This window comes from Branchiostoma lanceolatum, chromosome 12, assembly GCF_035083965.1.
Source record: "Branchiostoma lanceolatum isolate klBraLanc5 chromosome 12, klBraLanc5.hap2, whole genome shotgun sequence".
Lineage (NCBI taxonomy): Eukaryota > Metazoa > Chordata > Leptocardii > Amphioxiformes > Branchiostomatidae > Branchiostoma > Branchiostoma lanceolatum.
Window position 1 is genome coordinate 16382378 of NC_089733.1, and position 22855 is coordinate 16405232.

At 42.0% G+C, this 22855-nt stretch overlaps 1 protein-coding gene across 1 annotated transcript in view; it reads left to right on the forward strand.

Moving 5' to 3' along the window:
* LOC136445801 (MAM and LDL-receptor class A domain-containing protein 2-like) overlaps positions 1–22855 on the forward strand; it is a 71243-nt gene that overhangs the window by 46279 nt on the left and 2109 nt on the right. Inside the window, exons 70-102 of the mRNA XM_066443942.1 lie at positions 19–223; positions 770–916; positions 1360–1463; positions 1797–1961; positions 2459–2549; positions 3076–3243; positions 4321–4512; positions 4584–4651; positions 4747–4798; positions 5069–5219; positions 5953–6055; positions 6460–6544; positions 7102–7197; positions 7240–7386; positions 8403–8558; positions 8981–9078; positions 9719–9889; positions 10406–10493; positions 10845–11024; positions 11486–11629; positions 12532–12744; positions 13441–13584; positions 14257–14382; positions 14871–15026; positions 15973–16121; positions 16832–17030; positions 17968–18093; positions 18740–18790; positions 19355–19480; positions 20406–20531; positions 20929–21001; positions 21932–22008; positions 22579–22675. Of these exons, the coding sequence (XP_066300039.1) occupies positions 19–223; positions 770–916; positions 1360–1463; positions 1797–1961; positions 2459–2549; positions 3076–3243; positions 4321–4512; positions 4584–4651; positions 4747–4798; positions 5069–5219; positions 5953–6055; positions 6460–6544; positions 7102–7197; positions 7240–7386; positions 8403–8558; positions 8981–9078; positions 9719–9889; positions 10406–10493; positions 10845–11024; positions 11486–11629; positions 12532–12744; positions 13441–13584; positions 14257–14382; positions 14871–15026; positions 15973–16121; positions 16832–17030; positions 17968–18093; positions 18740–18790; positions 19355–19480; positions 20406–20531; positions 20929–21001; positions 21932–22008; positions 22579–22675 (4274 nt within the window). The remainder of the gene's footprint in view (positions 1–18; positions 224–769; positions 917–1359; positions 1464–1796; positions 1962–2458; positions 2550–3075; positions 3244–4320; positions 4513–4583; positions 4652–4746; positions 4799–5068; positions 5220–5952; positions 6056–6459; positions 6545–7101; positions 7198–7239; positions 7387–8402; positions 8559–8980; positions 9079–9718; positions 9890–10405; positions 10494–10844; positions 11025–11485; positions 11630–12531; positions 12745–13440; positions 13585–14256; positions 14383–14870; positions 15027–15972; positions 16122–16831; positions 17031–17967; positions 18094–18739; positions 18791–19354; positions 19481–20405; positions 20532–20928; positions 21002–21931; positions 22009–22578; positions 22676–22855) is intronic.

Consider the following 22855-nt stretch of genomic DNA (forward strand, 5'->3'; position numbering starts at 1 on the left):
GTTGTGTTTGTTTTACAGCTGATATTCAGGCATGCCTACAGCGGTCTGTACAGCGGAGCAGTGGCTGTGGACGATGTGGCGATGAGGGGCTGTGACTTCCCTCTCCCTCAGCAGACCTGCGCTGCCGGCCAGTGGCAGTGTGCTAACGGGGCCTGCATCGAGAACGCACTTCTCTGTGACCTGTCTGACGACTGTGGTGATAATAGTGACGAGTCTGCTTGCTGTAAGTAACAAGTAACCACGGAAAGATATGTCATGATTCTATATCAGCAAAGGCTTCATGACCAAGAAAATAAGCACTGCGCCATTTAGTAACCAATGAGACAAAAAAAAAGAGCCACTCAAGATTCTGACGTGCAACTCAGTATGGAGCTTTAATCCTACAACATGGTGTGTTCAGGATTGTGTAAATCTTTAAATGTTTGCAGTTTGTTTTCTCCACCACGAATTCATGGCACCAAAAATATGCATTTCTGCATGCTGGCCACCCACAATTCGGAAAGATATGTCATGATTATGTCACAGCAGATTGTTCAGCACCAAGGACATAAGCCCTGCACTACCAAAATGTTCTTTCTTTTTTTTCTTTCTTTCTTTTTTTTCTTTTTTTTCTTAACTTGTGGACAAATTTTCTTGTTTTAAGAATTTCAAGAATGAATAAGAAAAAAAATGAAGATTCTTTCCATGTAAATTCTCACTACAAGGAACACTTTCTTAAGTTTCTTAACTTAAGAAACTATTTCTCAAAAAGATTTGTGTCTCTTCACAGCTCAACTGATCCAGTGTAATTTCGAAGCAGACCTTTGTACTTGGCAACAATCAGGTGAAGATGACTTTGACTGGATGAGAAACAACGGTACCACCTCTACCTACTGGAGTGGTCCTTCGAGAGACCACACCACCGGCACCAGGTTTGGTAAGTGTACATGTTAACTTCTTCCTTCTTCTTTCAATTGCTATAGTAACTGATAAACTGAATGCCGAAGGTTTTTGGTATACTTGTGGTTTTGGCTTATGGTAGTCATTGTTTTGGACCTGTAAAATAATGAGAATACAACTGTTACAGTTACTGATAATTCTTTCTACGACAGAAAAAAGTTGTTGGCAACCGTATGTTTGCTTTCCTCTAGAAGTCGTCATGCCTGGTTTTAAGATCAAAATATCCTGAAATTTGGTTCTCAGACATATTGTTATGTAAAAGTGTAACAAGAGGACAGTACAAAAAGAATAATCTTGGGTAAAATTAAAGAAACTAAATTCATGTGGCCTAAACACTGTGACAGCGCCCTGGTGGGGCTAGCCTGTACAATCAAGTTGAACAAAAGGACATTTGTGAGGTCTATTTTCTTGTTGCCCCAGGTTTCTACATGTTTGCAGAGACGTCCAGCCCACAGAGCTACGGTGATCAGGCCTGGCTCATCAGTCCTGTTTTTGCAGCTACACCTGATGCATCAACTTGTCAGGTACATTTCATCTTTCGGGGCTCCAGAAGTCTGGGTGCATGTGCGCTTTTGTGTATCAAATATTGCACCTAATTTCTGACTATTTGCACCAGACTATTTGCAAATTGTGTCAGGTTAGTAGTTCTCTCTTACGTATTTGTCACAGATGTACATTGTATAATCATGCAACAATATTGTACAGCTTACGAGAATTTCCCCAGCACATTATTGACCAGTCTTGTATAATAATATTGTACATACTAGCACATTGTAGCATCTGTCTTCTCTGCCATGGATAGTGGACGTTTAGCTCTTCATTGAGGTTTGTCTTCAAAATCTTTTATCTCTTTCCAGATCCGTTACTGGTTCCACATGTACGGTGAGCATGTGGAGGAGTTGAACGTTTACAGGAGACAGTACAACAGTGGGAAGGGCGTGCGCCTCATGAACCACCACGGCAACTTTGGGGACATGTGGACCAGGTTCTATGTCAACATCTCCAGTGATACCCCATACCAGGTAACTAAACTGTTGTGTGATGTAGTAGCCACCTGTGGGTCACACACAATTTCTTGGCTCCAGATTTAAGAGATTAATGCTTGATTGTAATATCAAATGAAAAGAGATTCTGAGGGGGAGGTTTCAGCGAGTGAGTTATTTCTTCATTTTTGTAGATGCCCGTTTTCCTCCCAGCCATCTTTTGTCATGATGTCTTCTTCTAAAATTATATATAGAAATGTCAGAAAATCAAAAGCAAATTAGTATTATGTGGCCTTACATGTAATAATCATATTACTCCCTTTGAATATTCACCTTGAAGCTCAGCCAGTAGGTACCCTGTAGAGTAATGATGCTGTGCCTAAGTTGTAGTGATGCATGGCAGTAGCTAAATTATCTTCTGTATAATTGGCAATCATGCATTTGGGGGTATGATGGGGTTCCTTGAGGTTGTACAAGGATGTAGTCATACTAACTATGATAAGAATATCCTTTGAGATGTGTTACCTGTCTTGCAGATTGTGATGGAGGCAGTGGTTGGAGACAGCTACCAGGGAGACATTGGCATTGATGACATCAGCTTCACTGATGGCTGCCAGCTTTATCCAGGTAATGGTGTATCTTGTTACTGCATTGTATCATCATATGTTTCCCCCATTCCACATGCAGTTCTTTTTGGTATTTGGTTAGTATTTCAAACAATAGAAGGTAACAACATTGATCTATCAGCATTCTATGTGTAGGCAAAATTTGCTTGCTACTTGGCAAGGGCTGTGCCTCTCTGGGGGTTAAAAGTTGTCAGTCTCAAGATCCACAGTTTATAAGTAACTTAACTAATATGCTGTAAAGCCATAACAAATTAGAGAATTGGCAGCCAAATGGCTACTTCAATGTGATAATTAAAAGGTTAAAGAACCCAATACATTTAGTTAATTTCGAAATAGAATATGAAAGAAGGAAGGAAGGAACAAATGAACAAGAGGGAGGGGGGATACAATCTTGACTAGTGTACAATGGCCAAAACTTGGGTTAAAACCTACAGGTTAGTTTAGTAGCAGAGTGTTAAGCAGTGATAAGAAGCCAAGAAAGCAAAGCTATGTATTCACTCAGTTGTGGTTTGTTCTTACTCCTACAGGCCAGCTACCGCCTCCCCCTGCCACCACGTCCCCCCCACCCACCACCACTGGCCCCACGGTGTGTACTCCCACCCAGTACCAGTGTAGGAACGGGCAGTGCATCGACAGCAGCAAGGTCTGTGACTTCAACCTGGACTGCAGGGATTCCTCTGATGAAGATGGCTGTGGTAAGTGCATTCATTGTGCTCATGATATAGTTAAGTTAAAAGTTAAAATCCTCCCACACCATAATTGATGTATGGGGCGGTGCCCATCCCCGTCTCATAGCCCTGGGCCACACTGTGGTGCAATCACTGCAGCAGGGGGCTAGTCCACTGGCAGTGGAGTGTGTTTAACTTCCATACTGTTTCAGAAGTATGTACCATTTTTATAAAGTCTTTGGTATGACTCAATGCGCCTCTTGTCCAGAAGTGTCCTAACCCGGGGCTTGAACCCGGGCCTTCTGGTCCAAGTAATCAGAACCAGATGTGGCAAGTACCATAAGCGCAGACCACTACACCACAGGGACACTCCGCTCATGATATAGTCCGTAGTACATATTATCAATGGAAATCTTTATTGACACGACAAAAGTACAGCGACTTTCGTAAGGTCTTCTACAACTATACATGCAAACAACAAACAATGTGACAAGCTGTTTTAAAGTTTTTTGCTATTTTCAGGATGTCATAGTGTCAACATACTTTTTGGATATAGATGAATTTTTTTCATTTATATCTTACTAAGATACATAAATGTCATGCATTCCCTTGCCTACGGGCACACTGGTTAGCAAGTTCCTGTCAGCCGCTGTTTTTGCTTTCATTTCTTCGCCTCACCATTTTACAAATATCTTTTAAGTCATTTGATATGTTTGAAAATTTTCTAATTCACCAGGCTATTGTGTGTGTATCTGTATCTTTATCTGTATCTATATAGCGGGTATAACCGCCATTAGGCGTAACACACCAGCTTCGCAGGCACGCGGTGCGGCAGCAGCTGGTTATATTACACCGAACGGTTTGTTACACCTAGTCTTTGCATATCTGACTGTAACCGTTCTTTAAAGCTACTTAGTGAAGATGCTCCTACAGTACTTGATGACAACGAGTTCCATTCTACTATGGTTCTCAGAAAATACGAATTTTTGAACACATCATTGTTCACATCAATTTTTGAACACATCAATGTGTAAACAACTCAAAGTCATTCCAATGTGTTTAAGGTCAATAGTTGAAGTTTTCCTCTATTGATATGCTCCCTAGTGCGTGAGAAATGTGATTTCAATGGAGGAGACCTGTGTGGCTGGATCTCTCTGGACTCCGACGGTCCGACGGCTTCTGCCCGAGCTGAAACATACTACCGCTGGCAGACAGGGCAGGGGAAGGACAGGACGCCTTCTGAAGCCTCCAACAACATCAGGCCTGGCGTGGACCACTCCTCAGGAACACAAGACGGTAAGTTCTGTAGTAGTAGTAGTAGTAGTATCCAGTGTTAGATTATACTGCTGCGAGGTTCCCTGATGCAGGGGTTGGCAGCAGTCGGCCAGTCTTCACACAGCGCTTCCAAGCGGCTCTGTCCAGCGGGTCCACGTTGGTGAGGCCGCACTCTGCAGCAACTTAAACCCCCTTTGCCTTCAGGTGCTAGCAATAAGTAACCAATATTTGACAGATCGTCAACCATGCTATTAGACAAAGATCAATATCAAGCCTGGGGTGGACCATACCTCAGGAACACAAGACGGTAACCTCAGCAGCAACTTAAACCCCCTTTGCACTATAGGCTGCTAGCAATGAGTGACCAATAAGTAACCATATTTCTGACAGATCGCACAATCAATTACAGAGACAAAGAACACAATTTTTTACATTTTGTGTGTTTTGTTGTCTTTCAAATCATGATTTTGCATCATACACCATATTCCATCCAATGAACTTTAAATCTAGGGTCCGATTTTGGTCACGCAACAGTCGCTAAGATGATCACATACTAACCGCTCATTTGTACCCCCAGGTTACTACCTGTTTGCAGACAGCTCACCCGGAAGTTTCCTGGACACGGCCCAGATCATCACACCCATGATCTCCCGTACCGGCGCCCAGTGTGTCCTGTCCTTCTGGTACTTCATGCACGGATCCAGCATCGGCTCCCTGCACGTCTACAGGTCAATATTGTTATTAAACAGTTTTTAGTCTTTTTTACCTTTTCCAAGAAGGTTATGTTTTAGGTGCCTTGTGTGTATTTGTGAACAGCGTAACTTGAAAACTAACTCACAGGTCAATCCCTAGCAATAGTCTTTGACTACTAGACATATCTAGATATGCAATCATAACACATATTTAATGCACAACCAGCAATATGTCTTTCAAAAAAGGACACAACCTTAAAAGAAGGCACTTCAGGTCAAAGCAAAAGTCTGGGTGGTTTTCTCTCGAGAAAAATTGCAACATAAGCCAGGCAAACAATGAGTCCCAAATTGGGGCTAGGCGCTTTATTTAGGGTGCGTCCTTTGTTGAAATAAATATTATGGTATTTCATGACATAAAATTACTTGATATTATGTGTGTTACCGATGTCATTCTTGTTCCATGCCCTGCAGAGTCTTTGGTATCTAATTTAGATATGCATGGAATGAAATGAGATTGAATAGATAATATTACACAGCTGAATACGCAAACAGCAATTGACATTAACCCTTAGCTATTTCATGACATTGAGCTGAGCTGTTGAAATCCAGGCAGGTAACCTGCATTCAAATAACCTTGTGGTCTCTCCCATTGCTTTTCAAGAAAAGGGTTGGTCGGGAGGAACACATTGAGATTGAAATTGAGATTGATAAATGTAGTACTTGAAATCTTATAGTGTTACTTATGTCGTGCTTGTTCTGTGCCCTGCAGAGTCTTTGGTGGTCAGCAGGTGGAGCTGTTTGAGTTGGACGGAGAGCAGGGAAATACCTGGAAGGAAGGACAGATCTTCCTGGGAACCAACCAGAACATTGAGGTCAGTAAAATGTGTTGATTACCTTCGTCAAGAAGGTTATGTTTTTGGTAGCGTTTGTGTGTGTTTGCGCGTGTGTATGTGTATGTGTGGTGTACATGATTGCACAACTCTAGTTGAGCGGTTTTTGACAACACCTCAGGGGCGAGCCTAATGGTATACATGTGGTATTGTGTGCAGGCTGCAAGAATTCTAGGAATTGTACCGGAATGTGTCCACAGGAATTCTAGTCTACAGGAATGTTAGTTCATTTGGGACATTCTGGGCAGTAAAAAATCATGATAATCAGCACTACAATTCAGTACAGTTGGCTATGAGTTGTAAGAAACGAAAACACGGACAGAGACCACCATTGCCATGGCAACATCATTTTACATCGCCAATCTCGTTTGTCTTTTTGCTGGCAGATTATGATTGAAGCGAGAAGAGGTCGCAGCTGGGTAGGAGACATCAGTATTGATGATGTCCAGTTCCGGGGGTGCCAACCACCAGGTAAGGGCATACTTTGACAAATATCTAAACGTTTACACACAGCAAAAAGAGTTTGCCACTCTGGGGAGCTTTTGAGACGATCTCTGTCTCTTCGTCATCCCCGTAAGTCAGATCTCATCCTGGCATTCTCTTGCCACGTACGTGTGACGTACGTGTGACTTGATGTTGATTACCATGTGGCAAAAGACACAGGCTTGAGATAGTTTAAAGTACATGTACTATGTTGTCTGCGTAAGGTAAGGACATGGATCACACTGTCAGTACAACGTAGGTATCAGAAGGAGATGATTCTCGTTTGGCATGGTACATATAACATTATATGTCATATCTGGGTCGGGATAACGTTGGATACAGGTGTTCCCGTAAAGTGACACGTTTTGTCTATCTGCAGAGCCAGACCAAGGTGCCCAGTGTAGGGATGACCAGTTCAAGTGTGCACTGGGTTTCTGCATCCCCCAGAAACATTGCATATGGAGGGACAAGACTTTTGTTCGATAGAATACGTTATGTAGACATACATTGAGAACTTTAAAGTGACACATTCTGTCCATCTACAGAGCCAGACCAAGGTGCCCAGTGTAGGGTTGACCAGTTCAAGTGTGCGCTGGGTTTCTGCATCCCTCAGTCCCAGCACTGCGACTTTGTGGACGACTGTGATAGAATAGATATATAGTAACAACTTTACACTTTTTGTCCATCTACAGAGCCAGACCAAGGTGCCCAGTGTAGGGTTGACCAGTTCAAGTGTGCGCTGGGTTTCTGCATCCCTCAGTCCCAGCACTGCGACTTTGTGGACGACTGTGGAGACGGGTCGGATGAAGACACCCTCAGCGGACACTGCAGTAAGTGTATCATCTTTCGCTCCCCTGCACATTCTTTGAACAGAAATCATATACTAAACAGTTCTTTGAGCAGTTCTTCAAGCATGATTTGTACATTGTATATAAATCATTGTATCCTCAATACTTCATGTTTAAAGGGGCATATTGTGACATGAGCATAAAACAAAATACTTTGTTTTTGATCATTTCTCTACATCATTGTTGAATCTACCTTATTACACTGCACAGCAATATTCATCACGTATGGATGCGACTTTATAGTATCGTGCGGACGTCTTAAAAAAAAATTGTATACGCAATCCCCACCACCACTTGACTTGTCCGTCATTTTGTCGAACCATCGCCGCACACGCGATCAAACGTGCGATGTTCTGAAGTTTGATCACTTGTGGTGATTTTCCTATGACGCTCGATCTCCGACCATAACGGTCGATTCGATTATTTCTTAGCGTTCTACGCTGGCGTATTTGCATATTAACTTGCGGGACGCAAGTTAATATGTATATGAACCAGATTTTACACGTTTTTCGTTTCCCGTCGTCTTATAATGGTGGAAATGTGACAAAATGACGGGAATATGTTGGAAATAAGTAACAAATAAGTTACAAATGTGAATCTTAGTGTAGCTCTTTCAAATTCTTACTATTTGTAGTTTTTGCCCACCAGATTCTACAATATGCCCCTTTAAGAATGCTAGTAAGTTCAGAAAACCACCAATCTGTTACCTAATACCTATGATAGACTGTAATCTGGTGTATATATCCTGGGTTTTTAATCCATGATTTACAACTTATATTCTTTGCTTAAAGGGCTTGCCACAACCCATTGTTCTGTAGCTCTATTTTGAAAGAACATGCTTTCTTAAATCTTTCCCTCCCTGCAAGAAGAAGGAAATTACTTTTTTGGCCTCTTTCGGTTTTCCACTACACTACAAACAAGTGGCATCAAACAACATGTAAGGTATGGTTGCTCATTAAGGCTGGGTAACATGCATGATATGTGTCTGCTTTTTTCAGATCGCTATCCAGCTCGCTGTAACTTCGAGACAGACAAGTGCCCGAACTACTGGACCGATGAGGCGGCTGATGACTTTGACTGGACACTCCGCGCCGGGAACACAGCTTCGTCCGGTACTGGTCCCAGCACTGACCACACCAACAGAGACCCTACAGGTGGGCTGCTAGTTTTTGTGGTTTTGTTTTGAAATAAGTAAGAATATAATAAAAAGCAACCTGGGTATAAATCTCATTAATCCAGGACCACCTGCTTATGTGTAGACTAAGTAATAACAAAATTGGCAGTCCAGTCCTAGTAAACCATAATATTGATACCAGTTGGACAAAATAATGAATACCAAAACTGTTGAAAACCCTGAGGCAAGGAAAGTTTGCTTGCCAACAAGGCAACCCTAATTTCTAAACTAAACTACATGTATTTGCATCAAACACGGTGTGGTTGCCCACTGAGGCTGGGCAACCTGTATGCAGACATGCAAACAATCCCTCTTTCTGTCCCAACTAGAAACTATTCACTGATATGCACATGTAAGAAAATAATACAAATAATAACCAAGTGATCTTGCCTGTTTCTCAAGGTCACTACATCTACATCGAGAGCTCTGTGCCGAGGCAACCCGGGGACAAGGCTCGGATCCACACCCCTCCATTCAGAATGGCGAACGATGGTTGTTTGGTGAGGAAATACTCTTAGTTTTAGAATAGTGGAGTTTTTTTACACCGCCAGTAATGTCTCTCACCTGCTTAAGTTTCTCTTAGTTCAAATCACAAGTTTGGTTTTCTTGTTCGTCAATTTTTCCAGAAAGGTTAGAAACTGAAATGGGAAGATTGTGAAAACAGGCATGATTGTGATGTACAGTAGTTTGTGATCATGAGGATGGGTAAGAAATTGATGATATTTACTGTTCCAGAATCTTAGCAAGTAAGGAGGCATCTAAGGATTCTTGTGTGTTACTTTTTATAGCTGATGTAAAAAAAAAAATTGTCATTGACACTGTGATAATGAGTTGGCAATACACTTGTAATTACAGGCCCAGGTTTGGCTTTTGACAACTGCCCAAGTCCCCCGTCTTGTAAGACTATGGGTTTACTCATGGTGGGTCCCGATATCTTCTTTGATGGCTGATACGCAGTGTTAAACAGTCCAGTAACCTCTGTACCTTTACCCCAGTTGAGGCTGTTCTACCACATGTATTGTACGGACGTGGGGTCACTGAATGTCTACAAAAGAACCGGCTACCTCCTTCATCAACATATTCTAGATAAAGCTTTATTCAATGTTCAGCAATTCAATAACCTCTGTACCTTTTCCCCAGTTGAGGCTGTTCTACCACATGTATGGTACGGACGTGGGGTCGCTGAATGTCTACAAACGAACCAGCTACCTCCAGTCCAACGGTATGACTCTCATGACCAGTGTGACCGGAGACCAAGGGAACTTCTGGCGAAGGCTGGAGGTGGACTTCACTGGAGCTACTAACTTTGAGGTACAAATGTCCAGATGTGTCTCACTGATGTATAAAATAGTTTTACTTAATAATCGCTCTTACAGGGAGTACATATTGTACTCTTTGCCGAGGAGTTTATGTTTTCATCAGTATGTGTGTGTGTCTGTCTGTCCATCGTTTCATCTGTGTACACAATAGCTCAAGACTGCCTGGATGGATTATCTTGATATTTGGTATGTGGGTAGGTCTTGGGTGGTGTCGATGTGGCACAATGGTTAGACCGTTGGACTCATAACCAATAGGTCCCAGCTTCGATGCTCACTATGCCCCAACATTGTGCCCTTTACAAGACCTTCCCTAATAAAGGTATGTAGAATCCTGATTTATAGTTGCATTGTCATTATCATGGATCAGAACTTCTAGACTAGAAAAAATATATATTACATGTATCAGTGGACATTAGCTAGGCAACTGTGTTTTGATGACTCGCATGATGTATGAAGGTGTTGCTTGTGTTGTTTGTTTGTTTATTGTTTGTGTTCTATCCTTGCACAGGTGGTGATAGAGGGTGTACGTGGGACAGGTCCACAGGGTGATATCTCCATTGACGACATCTCCATGACAATGGAATGTGTGAAAGGAGGTAAGCAGATTCTCAGTGGTCCTCTCTACATAGCACATTCATTTGACAAATGGTATCGTGTGTCGCAATCGGCAGGGTGTTTTGCCCAGAATTGAGAGGGCCTGCACTCGAAACCATTGATATGCTCCATTGTTGTGCCCTTGGGAAAGGCACTTCACACAACCGTCATCACTTTACCCAGGTGAAAATGAGTACCTAGCTTTGGTTAGGGACATCCCTTGGATAGGACGTTAAATGGAGCAATTGTCATATTGAGGTAACTTGAGTTAGCACCAAATGGCAGCCGCTGCAGACCCTTTAACTGTGTTTTGTGAAGATGAAGATGTCAAGAGGTACTTGTTTTTATTACAGGCCAACTCCCAGACGGCCCCACACCCAGCCCCCCTCCCACCCAGCATCCGAGCTGTCCGACCGGCTGGCTGAAGTGTACCAACAGCGACACCTGCTACGCGCCGTATAAGAAGTGCGACTTCATCGACGACTGTCAGGACGGCACCTCCACCATGCCTTCCTCTGATGAAAATGGCTGTGGTGAGTTAGTTAACCTTTATTACACTAACCTATGATACTGTTCAGGTCATAACGTTTTCAAAAATTGGTCTACGATCTTTGAAAAGCAATCAGATCCTATGTTAGAGGGATGAGCTTGTCTTTCCACTTCTTGTTCAAAAGAATTTGATATGTTACATTCAATAGATAGATTCAATTACATTTTACAAGTAGACCCTCCTTGCATGTGCAGAGTCTAAATAGGTAAATGCACTAAGAGAATGTTTGGATCTTAGAACCTGTAGTATAAACAATAGTTAAACCTTGTACAGTTATATGCTTGTATCTGTACCTTGTACAGTATGTTGAAATCATTGTATCTCCTGTAGTTGCAGGAGACATTACAAAAATCATTGTTGTTGTGTCAATAAAGCTCTTCATGTGTCTTAAAGGAAATGACTGTACCTTTGCTGTGTCAATAAAGTTCTTCTTGTGTCTGACAGGGAATGACTGTACTTTTGAGAGCAGTGCTGCGCCTCTCTGTGGCTGGAAGAACTCTGCCAGCGACAACTTTGACTGGACACTCCACCAGGGACACACCCCCTCCTCCAGCACTGGGCCTGGTCTGGACCACACAACCAACTCAGGTACTTCAGGCCACTTTTAAGATTAAAATCCCAAACATTATCAATAAGAAGTATACTGTAATTCAGTGTAAGGAAAATAGACATTTTCACTGAACTTTAACTTCACGGTGGCGGCCAGTGATTTTACAGAACAGATGTGCGAAGGAATCATAAATAATTACGACAGGTATTTTCACTGTGATGATAAGTTCACTGTACAGAGGTGACCGTGAAAACAGTGAACATTAAGTTACTGTGAAAGAAACAAGAATTATGGTAAGCCAGAGTTCAAACCTAGGGCCGGGCTCTTACTTGAAAATGTTGTAAGGGACAGCATTAATATTATCTTTTTGGATGGTGAGGTAAAGCTGACGGCCCTGTATATGAGGGAGGTTCAGGTGTACGCCTCAAGCATCAAACCTCTACACGTAAAAGAACTTATCAAGAAGAGTATAGGGTGACCCGATGTGCTTGGCTAAAAACATGACTCATAGCAAAGCTGCATTGCACTACCACTTTACACAGGCTGTAGCTACTTGAGCGTGCGTAGTCCAGTGGTTAGCAATCTTGCCTCTGGAACTAGAAGCCCGGGGTTCGATCCCGGCTGTGTTGCTCACCCGACATGCACGCTACGGAAAGGGTCGCAGTCCTTAGGACGGGATGTTAAGCCATGGTCCACTGTCCATTGTGCTTGTCGAAAAGAGCTAGGGGAATTCCTCCGGTACAATGAACCTGTAAATATTGTACATATCGTCTGTCTTCTCTGTCACGGCCAGTGAAAGATTAGCTCATCTGTCATTGAGTTCATTTGAGCTAAATTGGTTCGAGATCACTTTCCTTTCCTTTCCTTGAAGAAGCAATGCTCTTCACCTCAATTGAGAATGACTGTTTTACCTACATGAGTGCATTTTGTTCTACTCCAGTGAATGGCCACTACCTGTACATCGAGAGCAGCACGTCGGCAGGTGTGTCGTTGGGAGACATCGCCCACATCACCACAGGTGTGTACCAGGTGTCCAGCACTACCTGCACGCTGCGCTTCTGGTACCACATGTACGGAACCGGCACCGGCATTCTTAATGTCAAGATCAAGGCCATCAACAACGGCTTGGCTGACTTGGTCTGGAGTAAGACTGGTGAGTAGAGATTGATGTAGAAAGCACACAGACAGATTATTTTGTCAGGTAAAAATAGATGGTAAATGAGATGATCTAACAATGGCCTGGCTGGCTTGTCTGGAGTTAAAGACAGGTGAGTTGCAGGGAGCACAGGTGATTTTGGTCACTGGTAAAGGTAGAAGATAAGCGAGAGAGATAATTTAAAAGCAAGGTCTGAAGAAAGAAAGTAAAAAAAAAATTAATGACTGTCAAGATCAAGTCCATCAAAAATGGCCTGGCTGATCTAGTCTGGAGTAAGACAGGTGAGCAAAGATAGGTGTAGGGAGCACAGGTGATTTTGGTCATAGAGGATAAGTGAGAGAGATAATCTGAAAGCAAAGCCTGCAGGAACTTTTTTTATTATTTGGGTCTAATCTTTATCATACACTAAGACTTTGTTTTTCGTGCTGGTTTAGAGATAGATTTTATGGCTCTATACATTCACATGCAACAGTTGTCTTAAGAATGTTTGACATGAAAAAAACATCATATCTTACAGAGCTTTCCAATAGCCAACTATAACTTCAAGAACTACATGTAATTGTTACTTCTGTGACAGTTTCTCTTGAAGTACACTATTTACTACTTAAAAATGATTTTCATCCATGCCTTGCAGTGATAGGACTTTGAATGTGATTGACCTATGACCTTTGTTGCCATGCCAACGTTCTGTAGGTGACCAGGGCAACCAATGGCAGCAGGCTGAGGTTGCTATTGGCAACAGACGACAGTTTGTAGTGCTCATCGAGGCAATGCGAGGCTCCAACCATCTAGGAGACATCGCAATCGATGATATCTCCTTCGTATCCTGCTCTACAGGTGAGAAAATTTTGTTGATTTGACACAACTGGGTTATGTAGATTAGTTTAAACTTAAACCATACCTTCTGTAGCTGCCTACCTAGTCCCAGGTCGTAGGGGGGAGAAGGTAGAAGGTAGAGATCTGTTCTTAAATCATGGTCTATTGTTCTGAATATACATACAAACCACTGATGATTCTTGTCTATAATGTTTTCAACCTGCTTTTAAATTCACTCACACTCACTCCAGTTTATCGTCTGGTTTCCCCGTGATGTGGGGGTTAGACTTGCTTGCACCAGTATAGTTTTTCCTTTCCTTCTCTACATTTGTGGTTTTCCCCTTAAGTTTGTGAGGAATACTGAAAATTCATGTACCATGTAGTTTTATGACTGAAATTTTGGACTTTTGTCTTAGCCCATGCCTCGTAGGCAAGCATTTTGCTCCAGTACATTGTCCTCAATTAATGTATGAATCGATTCTTCACAGATCCACCTCCCTTGGTACCAGTCAGCCACAGTGTGTGACTGAATTTTTGGCATTTGTATTGACTTTCAATTTAGCCCTGCCTCAGAGGCAAGCATATTCTGTATCTGTAGAGCCGATATGACTGTCTTTTGGCGTAACACACTACCTTATTGCACCAGTATATAGTACGTTACCATTAATTAATGTATGAATCGATCCTTCACAGATCCACCTCCCCTGCAATGCGGCCCCAATGAGTTTAGGTGTACCAGCCAACCGCAGTGTGTGAGTCAGGATGTGCTGTGTGACTACAAGGACGACTGCACTGATGGAACGGATGAGCTCCGCTGTGGTATGAACAACTTCTTCTGTCTTTCTGTAGATTCAGACATCTTGAAACTTGTCAAACAGGCTGTATTTGCCTCTGTCTTTACTAGGACTTATTCAGTTTGATTTGTTGATGGGAAAAATGAAACATTTTAGTAACAGATTTTCCTGGAAAGTGGTCATCATGCTCTGGGATCCAGAGAATTTTTCTGTTCATGTCGAAATTGCAACTCTTCTAGTTTTTAAATATGGTATCAGTCTCATCATGTTGCATAAATGGACGTTACAGCTGATGGCCTTGAGCAAGAGAAAGGTTTTTTAATTATGATGATAGACAACAAATCAATGGAAGTATTAGGAAACATGACATCATACGAATATGGATAGAGTCTGTGCTTAGACATGTGTAGGAACATCTGATGTTCTATCTTCATTCTTTAAGAGAAATTCCTAGTCACCAATATGTCCACACTTCTTTACAATTTAAGGTCTTATATTCTTTTCTCTGTACAGTATACCAGCCTGGGAACTGCAACTTTGACAACGTTGCCAGCTCCGTCATCGGATGTGGATGGACACAGCTGGACAGCGACGACTTTGATTGGTCTGGTCCAGCTTCAAACACGCCTACAGCCAACACTGGGCCTTCCACTACTCACAACAACATCGGTACGTCATTATTATTGTAGCTCCCTCAGCCAGTATACTGTGCTGTAGTTATAAAAAAAAATATAAAAATTTTAGAAATTTAAAAAATTTTACAATTTTTCACAAAATTTTTAAATTCTAAAAATTATAAAAAAAATTTAAATTTTGAAAATTTTAAAATTTTTACAAATTTTACAAATTTTAAAAAAATCAAAGATTAAAAAATTTATTTAAAAAATGTTAAAATACTGTACTTTAGTATTAGTCCAATGTGTTCTGCTGCTGCAGTGGTCTGAATTCCCTGCAACTGCAATCAGTCATACTGTACTGTGCGTGGTCAGATTTGTGCTGTTGTGTCAAAGAAATTCCCTTTGGTCATCGACTAGATTTGAAGGATGAAAGTTCATCTGTGTTGGTACATGTAGTTAATATCAGATAGTACAAAAGTTAACATCAGATAGTACAAAACTTGCTGCCCTAGGTGCCACTAGGTGCTACAAGGGTCTGAATGAACGAACAAACTGCAAATAGTCTTAAATGTTTCTCAAAAGCCAGTGGCGTTGTGTGGCGTAATGGATAGAACATCAAACTGTCAAACAAGGGAACCCCAGTTCGAACCCGGCCTGCCCCCAGACATGTCTAAACATGCGCCCCGAGAAGGCACTTAACCAGCTTTCCTCACTTCACTCAGGTGTAAATGAGTACCTAGCTCATCTAGGGTTAGGGACGTCCCTCGGATAGGACGTTAAATGGAGGTCCCGTGTTTGGGGAGAGCCACACCCCGCCCACGTAAAAGAACCCACCACACCTTTCGAAAAAGAGTAGGGGCATACCACGGTGTGCGATGGTCCATACCTTACAGTCTGGTCCGGGTTGACATCTTCAAAAGGTGATAATTCACCTGTTATGTCAATCCTTCCACAAATGTGGTAAATCTGAATTTAAAAAAATATTCTCTATCCCCCAGGTCGGTTCCTGTACATCGAGACCTCCTCCCCCCAGAGGCCAGGTATGCTGGCAGCTCTGGAGAGTGCAGACTTCCCCGCTGGCATCGGTGTGTGTAGGATGAGGTTCTTCTATCACATGTACGGGTCTGCACAGATGGGGGCGCTGAAGGTAAGGAACCTGCTTTTTGTGTCCTGTCTCTTGTTGCTCACCAAATATGTATGCTTCTCACTTTTAGCACTCCCAAGTAGCCATTTGGCATCCAATTCCCTATTGGTTACAGAGTTAGGCAGCAGGGAGAAGGTTAAAATCATAATGACTAGTCTGAACAATTTAGTATTATCCACTTCTTTCATCTTGAAGAAATGAGTTGGAGGAAACTCCCTGGTTGTTGTAAATATGAAATGTTCACGGTGGTTTTATTTTCACAGTGACTTCCGTTATGACACTGCCAAAATTTCTACTGTACTAGTCCCTTTCCTTGGTGCTGAATTAACAGTTAATGATTCCGACAGTATAAAAGATGTTTACAGTGGTTTTATTTTTACAGTGACTCCCACTTTGACACCGCAAATATGTGTTTCCATTGCATTGCTACTGTACCAGTCCCTGTCCTTGGCTCTGAAATAACAGTAAATGATTCTGACGGTGTAAAAGATGTTTACAATGGTTTAATTTTTACAGTGACTCCACTATAACATTGCAAATATGTGTTTTCATTGCATTGGTTTGTGGTTTTTACTGTTACTGTGGTCTTGTCCCTGTAGCAGTTGCCCAGGATATTTTACAGTCACTTACTGTGATAAGCTTGACCTTCCTACCAAATACATCTATGTTGAAATCTATAGTGATTGATAATCTTTACTCTGTGCCCTGTCCAGGTGTACACCCACTCCAAATCAGGCCCGCGGCAGCTCATGTGGATAGAGGCAGGCAACAAGGGCAGCTCCTGGCAGTATGCAAGCTTCCCCATCGGCAACTCGGACATGTACAAGGTGGTGGTGGAGGCTGAGGTGGGAGGAAACGACCGGGGCGACATCGCCATCGACGATATCTCCTTCTCCCCTGGCTGCTCCAACTGTAAGTTCTGCTGTTTTTGACAGATCTTTACACATTACACACAGTATATAAAATAGTTTGCCCTGGGAAGCTTTCGAGACAAACACTCTTTCTCTTCTTAAACTCTTCTTCAACCCGGTATTACAGTCAGATCTCGTCTTGGAGTTCTCTTGTCACGCGACTTGATGTTGATTATCACGTGACAAGAGACAGTCATAGACAGGCTTGAGATAGTGACGCCCCCTTCACAAGTTCTGGTGGGTTTTTTTAGATTAGCCACACCAATTTTATGTTTTTGATGATGATTAGCAGTTAATTCATCAGAAGTGCTGACACCATAAAGCAGGGATGTAGTAGAAACATCCTGCAGCTGTGTTATTGTTCATTCACTTAATTTCACTGTGTTCCATTCCTGGCAAAAATACTTGGTTCCTGCAGTGAGATATGTAGAGATTAAATGAATCTTCAAAAAACTTAAGTTTCATTTTGAGGGCATCTTGACCAATGTGGTCTTATAGACTAAACAGAAATAAAGAAACAAGCAGTGGAATGCTTTATCTAACAAATGTTATTATCATGCTCTATCTAACAGATATCATTGTATGATTAAAATGTGTACACAAAAATGTGTGAGATTCTAATTCTATTCCCTTCCACCGACAGTAACGAACAACTGCCCAGTTGGCCAGTTCTACTGCCCAGAAAGAAACAAAAATTCCATGCACTAACAGATCTTATTAGATGATTATAATGAATTTTGAATGTACTTTAAAAATGTGCCAGATTCTGATTCTATTCCCTGCCACTGACAGTAACGAAAAACTGCCCAGTCGGCCAGTTCTAATGCCCAGAAAGAAACAAAAAATGCCATGTACTAACAGATGATTGTAATGAATTTTGAATGTAACGTTACATGAAAAATGTGCCTAATTCTAATTCTATTCCGTTCCACCGACAGTAACGAACAACTGCCCAGTTGGCCAGTTCTACTGCCCTGACTTCCCTTACATCAACTGCCTGCCCAACACCTGGCTCTGCGATGGTGACGTCGACTGTCCGGATGGACGGGATGAAGCCGGCTGTCGTAAGTTTCATCCTGCTGCTCAGATGTTCCATAGCCTCCTTTGCAGACTTCTTGGACTGCCAATGTTTTCTTGAAGGAACGCTTATTCGCAATTTTCAACATGGGCTGAGGTTCTCTAATGCCGCCAGGGGAGTTTCTCAAATCCGCGCTCCTCAAAAAATTAACACTGGCGCTCCAAAGCCTGCAAAGGAGGCTAGATGTTCAGTAATATCATGACTTTTGGCAAAAACCATTTGACAACCATTTGGCTTAGTGGGTGTCACTCCACCGCCATGTTGTGTTAAGTGCCTTTCCCAAGGGTCCAGACAGCTCAAATCAGGAGAAGCCAGACTGATGCACAGCGCAGAAGAAAAGCGGATCCGCAGAATAGAGCTTTGTAACAGAACTGAGCCAGCTTACAGATGTGATTTTTGTGGCAGAGACTGCCATTCTCCTATAGGGCTGTTTAGCCATAGTCGATGCTGTAGGGCTGTTGTGAATTAGGATTTTACCATGGTCAATACTGACCAACAGAGGCCATATATGAACGTTGGGGCATGGTGAGCATTGTACTAACGACCTATGGAGTCCAACGCTGTAACCATTGTGCCACACCCAACATCACAATCGCAATGAAGATAATGCAAAAATCTTTTTTCTCTTCCAGCGACCCAGTCTTACCAGCCAACACCAGCAGCAGTGACTGGAGGTTCACCAGGTATGTGCGAGTCAAGTTTTGTACAAAATCACCGGTTCACTACAAAGGTTTCTCCATCGTCCGTTTTTCTGTACCTGAGCAGAATTTTACTGCTCGGAATGGACAAAAATCTATCAGACATGTACATGATCGTGTATTGTATTTTTTTATATATCACCAGGGGATGCGGACATAAGCTATCAACATCAAATGAAATCAACAGTACAAGAAATAATAAAGATTAAATCTCTATTTCTTGTACACAAATTACAAATTGGTTCAAAACTTCATTCAAGTAACTTCGAAATAGCAAAAATGCTTGCCTCAAACCATCTATGAACATAATTCCACCAGGGTACATAATTCCGCCACCTTGAAAAGATACGTCCAAACAGATCTCCAACCCAACGTCCCCCGGTATAATGCAGTCCTGTATATCTAAACTGTGCATACCTGGAGGTTGCTGCAATAGAGATCTCTCAAACTCACTGTTTTCAAAGTGGTGGATTTATGTAACCCGGCAGATTAATGTTAATGGAGGTTACATTAAGTACAGGAATTAAAGTCTTCCATCATGTTTCCCAGGTACAGTGAACCCCGGCAGTTGCGGCCCTCGCGAGCTGACTTGTCTGAACGGACAGTGTGTGTCGACTTTCTTAGTGTGTGACGGAGTCAATGACTGTAGTGACAACACGGATGAAATTGGCTGCAGTAAGTTCATTTATTTATTCATTTGTTGGTTTGGCTGTTCAGGGCACACAGCCAGGCTGCCCAACTAGCCTGTTGCTATTACAAAGGGCTAGGTCCAGACCTGTACCTGTACCTAAACAATTTTACAAATTAACATCTGTTCTTCTGAACTTCTTCAATAATTACAGAAACATTAATAAGCTGTTTACAATTTGTCATTCAAAGAATTAACTAGGTTCCTACCGCCAAACTCCCTTGGCCTTGCTATCAAAACTCGATCCGGCCCTCCTGAATGATCCGTCGCATATTAGTAACGCTGTTCCAATGTGTCACTTTGGTCATGTTTGATGTTGCATGAGGCTATGAGGTTAGGAGATCAGTCACAAAATAAGCATAGACTTGGTGTAGATTTATATCGGTACAGTACCGGTACTTCATGATCCGGTATTTTGGACCTGTACCCAATCGATTTTCACTGTACAGTACCGGTATGCAGCACTATTACACAAATTTTACAGTCAAACCTGGTCGGGCAACCACCTCTCCAGTTACTACTTACATTAGTACAGTCCCGTCCAATTTTACCTAGTTTACCCCAACCTGTTCCGAGCAACCACCTGTCCTCAGCAACCATTTTGTCACAGTCGTTTGAGTGTACCTCAATGAAAAAAGGTTATTGGCTCCTAAAAAAACCTGACAGAATGAACCTATGCATGTTCCCACGATTTTGCTTTGTCCAAGCCACTCTTCAAGTTGACTGTATTTTACTTTCTTCCTATAGCTGAAGACTTTCTCTGTAATTGCACCATCCTCTACTGTAGTTCACCAGCACGTGTAGTTTCTGACTGTATTTTCCTGTCTCATTGCAGCTGGAGTGCTTACTTTGTACATTTTGTAGTTCACTAGTATCTGTATCTTCTGACTGTATTTTCCTGCCCTACTACAGCTGGAGATATCCCCTGTAATGGCACCAGTGTCTACTGTGGTTCCACCGGCACCTGTCTGAGTGAAACGACCCGCTGTGACGGTACTGACGACTGCTCAACCGGAGCTGATGAGGCATTGTGTGGAAGTAGGTAGCATTCAGCATGGTTTTGAAGTGAAAAGAAATACCGTTGATCAAGAATATGCTACATGACAGTGTCATACATGTCAAGGCTCAATTCACTTCTAATTATTTCTGTTTTGTGTTATAGTTAACTGCCAACTGGATTTGGGGTTAAACAGACATTTTGGGGGTCCTCACCCAAAATGGGGGGTGAAAAGTCTCTCTTTTTAACACACTTTTCACTCCTTGGATCCAGGTAAAATGGAGTAATTAGGACCCCCAAAACGTCTGTTTAATCCCAAATTCAGTTGGTAGTGTAAGTTATAATACCAAGCCTGTATTATTCTTATTTTTCTACTTAATGGTGTATTTTCAAATCAAATCTAGATATCAATCTGATCACATTGTCCGTTACTTTCAGGCTGTCCCACTAACTACTGCCAGAATGGCGGCCTGTGTCAGTACAGGAGTGATGCCAGTACGTTCTACTGCGGGTAAGCCAGGATGGTTCTTTATTCATGCAGAATCTGATGTACACACATGTATATGTAGTTCTAGTGTAAGTCGTTTATGGGGGAAAATTGAATGCTATGCAGAGTCTGATATACATGTATTTCTAGTATTTGTGATTGTAGGGTAAACGTTAATGCAGTCCTCTTTCCGGTGCTCTGGCAAATGAAAAATACATGAAAGCCACGTCAATGACATTTCTCAGCTCACAGATTTGATACAATAATGCTAGAAAAATCTAGATTGAAATATCAACATCAAAACAAAACAGAGTCTGGTTTGATAATCTGTACCTTGGTATACACAATTTCAAGGAGTGAACAGAGTCAAATGCAAGTTTTCACGCTATAGACTTCTGTTTTTGTATTATCCTCTTGCTAAAATTTCATATAAACAAATTAATTTTGTGTGGCCAAAATAACACATGATGATACTATATATTTGGAGTTTCTTTTTACACAACCAGGAATCTCACCTGCTGACGTTTCGGTGTCTGTCAGACACTTTCTTCAGAGCTTCTGACTGGAGTACTGCTTCTCGCCGCTATAAGTAGTAGCCGATGTAGGTGGCGCTTTTGCGGCGAGAACGCAATCCCAAATGTGGCTGAGCTTGTATCCCCCCTCGTCTTGGTTCATCACTGGTGATGACTTCCTGATCCATACTGCCTCCTTAATCCAACGGATGCGTCTGTTGTCCTCTCTGTCTATTACTTTGGCCCCCTCCCAGTCAATGACACAGTTGTTTCTAGCAACATGGTCTGTGATTCCTGGTTGTGTAAAAAGAAACTCCAAATATCCTATGTTCTACCAACCTGATGACATTATTTTCGAAAGGAACATGATGATACTGTATATAATATTGGTAAAATTGGTAAGTGGTAGCATCTGCAGTGACTTGTTCTTGTTTCTCACCAGTTGCACCGACAAGTTCAGTGGAAGTCGCTGTCAGCTCGAGGTCATCAGCCCTCCAGACAGACGGACGGGGACAAATAGTAAGTTCTTGGTCATTTTTTGGAGCCAGCAGTGCAACAAAATATCATAACCTGATTGCATTGCATTATCACACAGTAGTGAAGAGTAGTATCACCAATAAGCAGAAACTATGATGTAATTTTTATTCTCTTATATTTTCTCATCCCAAGCCAAAGCAAACTGAAATCTATAGAACACAGTATCTAACGTTACACCACACTGAAATGGTACGGTGTGGCGCAAGGGTTAGAGCGTTGGACTCAGAACCAATAGGTCCTGGGTTCAATGCTCACCATGCCCCAACATTGTGCCCTTGGGAAAGGCACTAAGCAGGACCTTCCCTAGTGGTGAAGTGACGCCCACCAAGCCTCTTCGGCTAATCTGTCTAAAAGTGTGCCAAACAACACACTACGGATTTTGCTGTCGATGTGCCAACAGCTAGCACATTTGCCACCAAGAACCGGACAAAAAAAGTCTAATGTTATAGAAAATTGAAGTACTCCCTTTATATATAGTTACACCACATGATTGTTTCAAAACATATCCTTTTCATGTGTATTTGAATGACATGTTTGTTTGTTTGTTCACAGCTACCATGTGGATAGCGATTGGCCTTGTCGTAGGTGTTGTTGTAATAGTTGCTGTCCTCCTGGGCGTCTACTTTGTTGTGAGAAGAAACAGAGACAGGTCAGCTATTTCAGAACACTTGATCTATTAAAAGTTCTTTTTTCTCTAAATACTCAGTGTTAAGCTTTTAAAGATAATGTCATAATGTATTTTAGTTAAGTGAAATGTTTATGAATTAGTGGAGTCTATGCACTGTAACTGTTGCCGCACTTCAGGTGTATATTTTTTAGAAGCATCTCA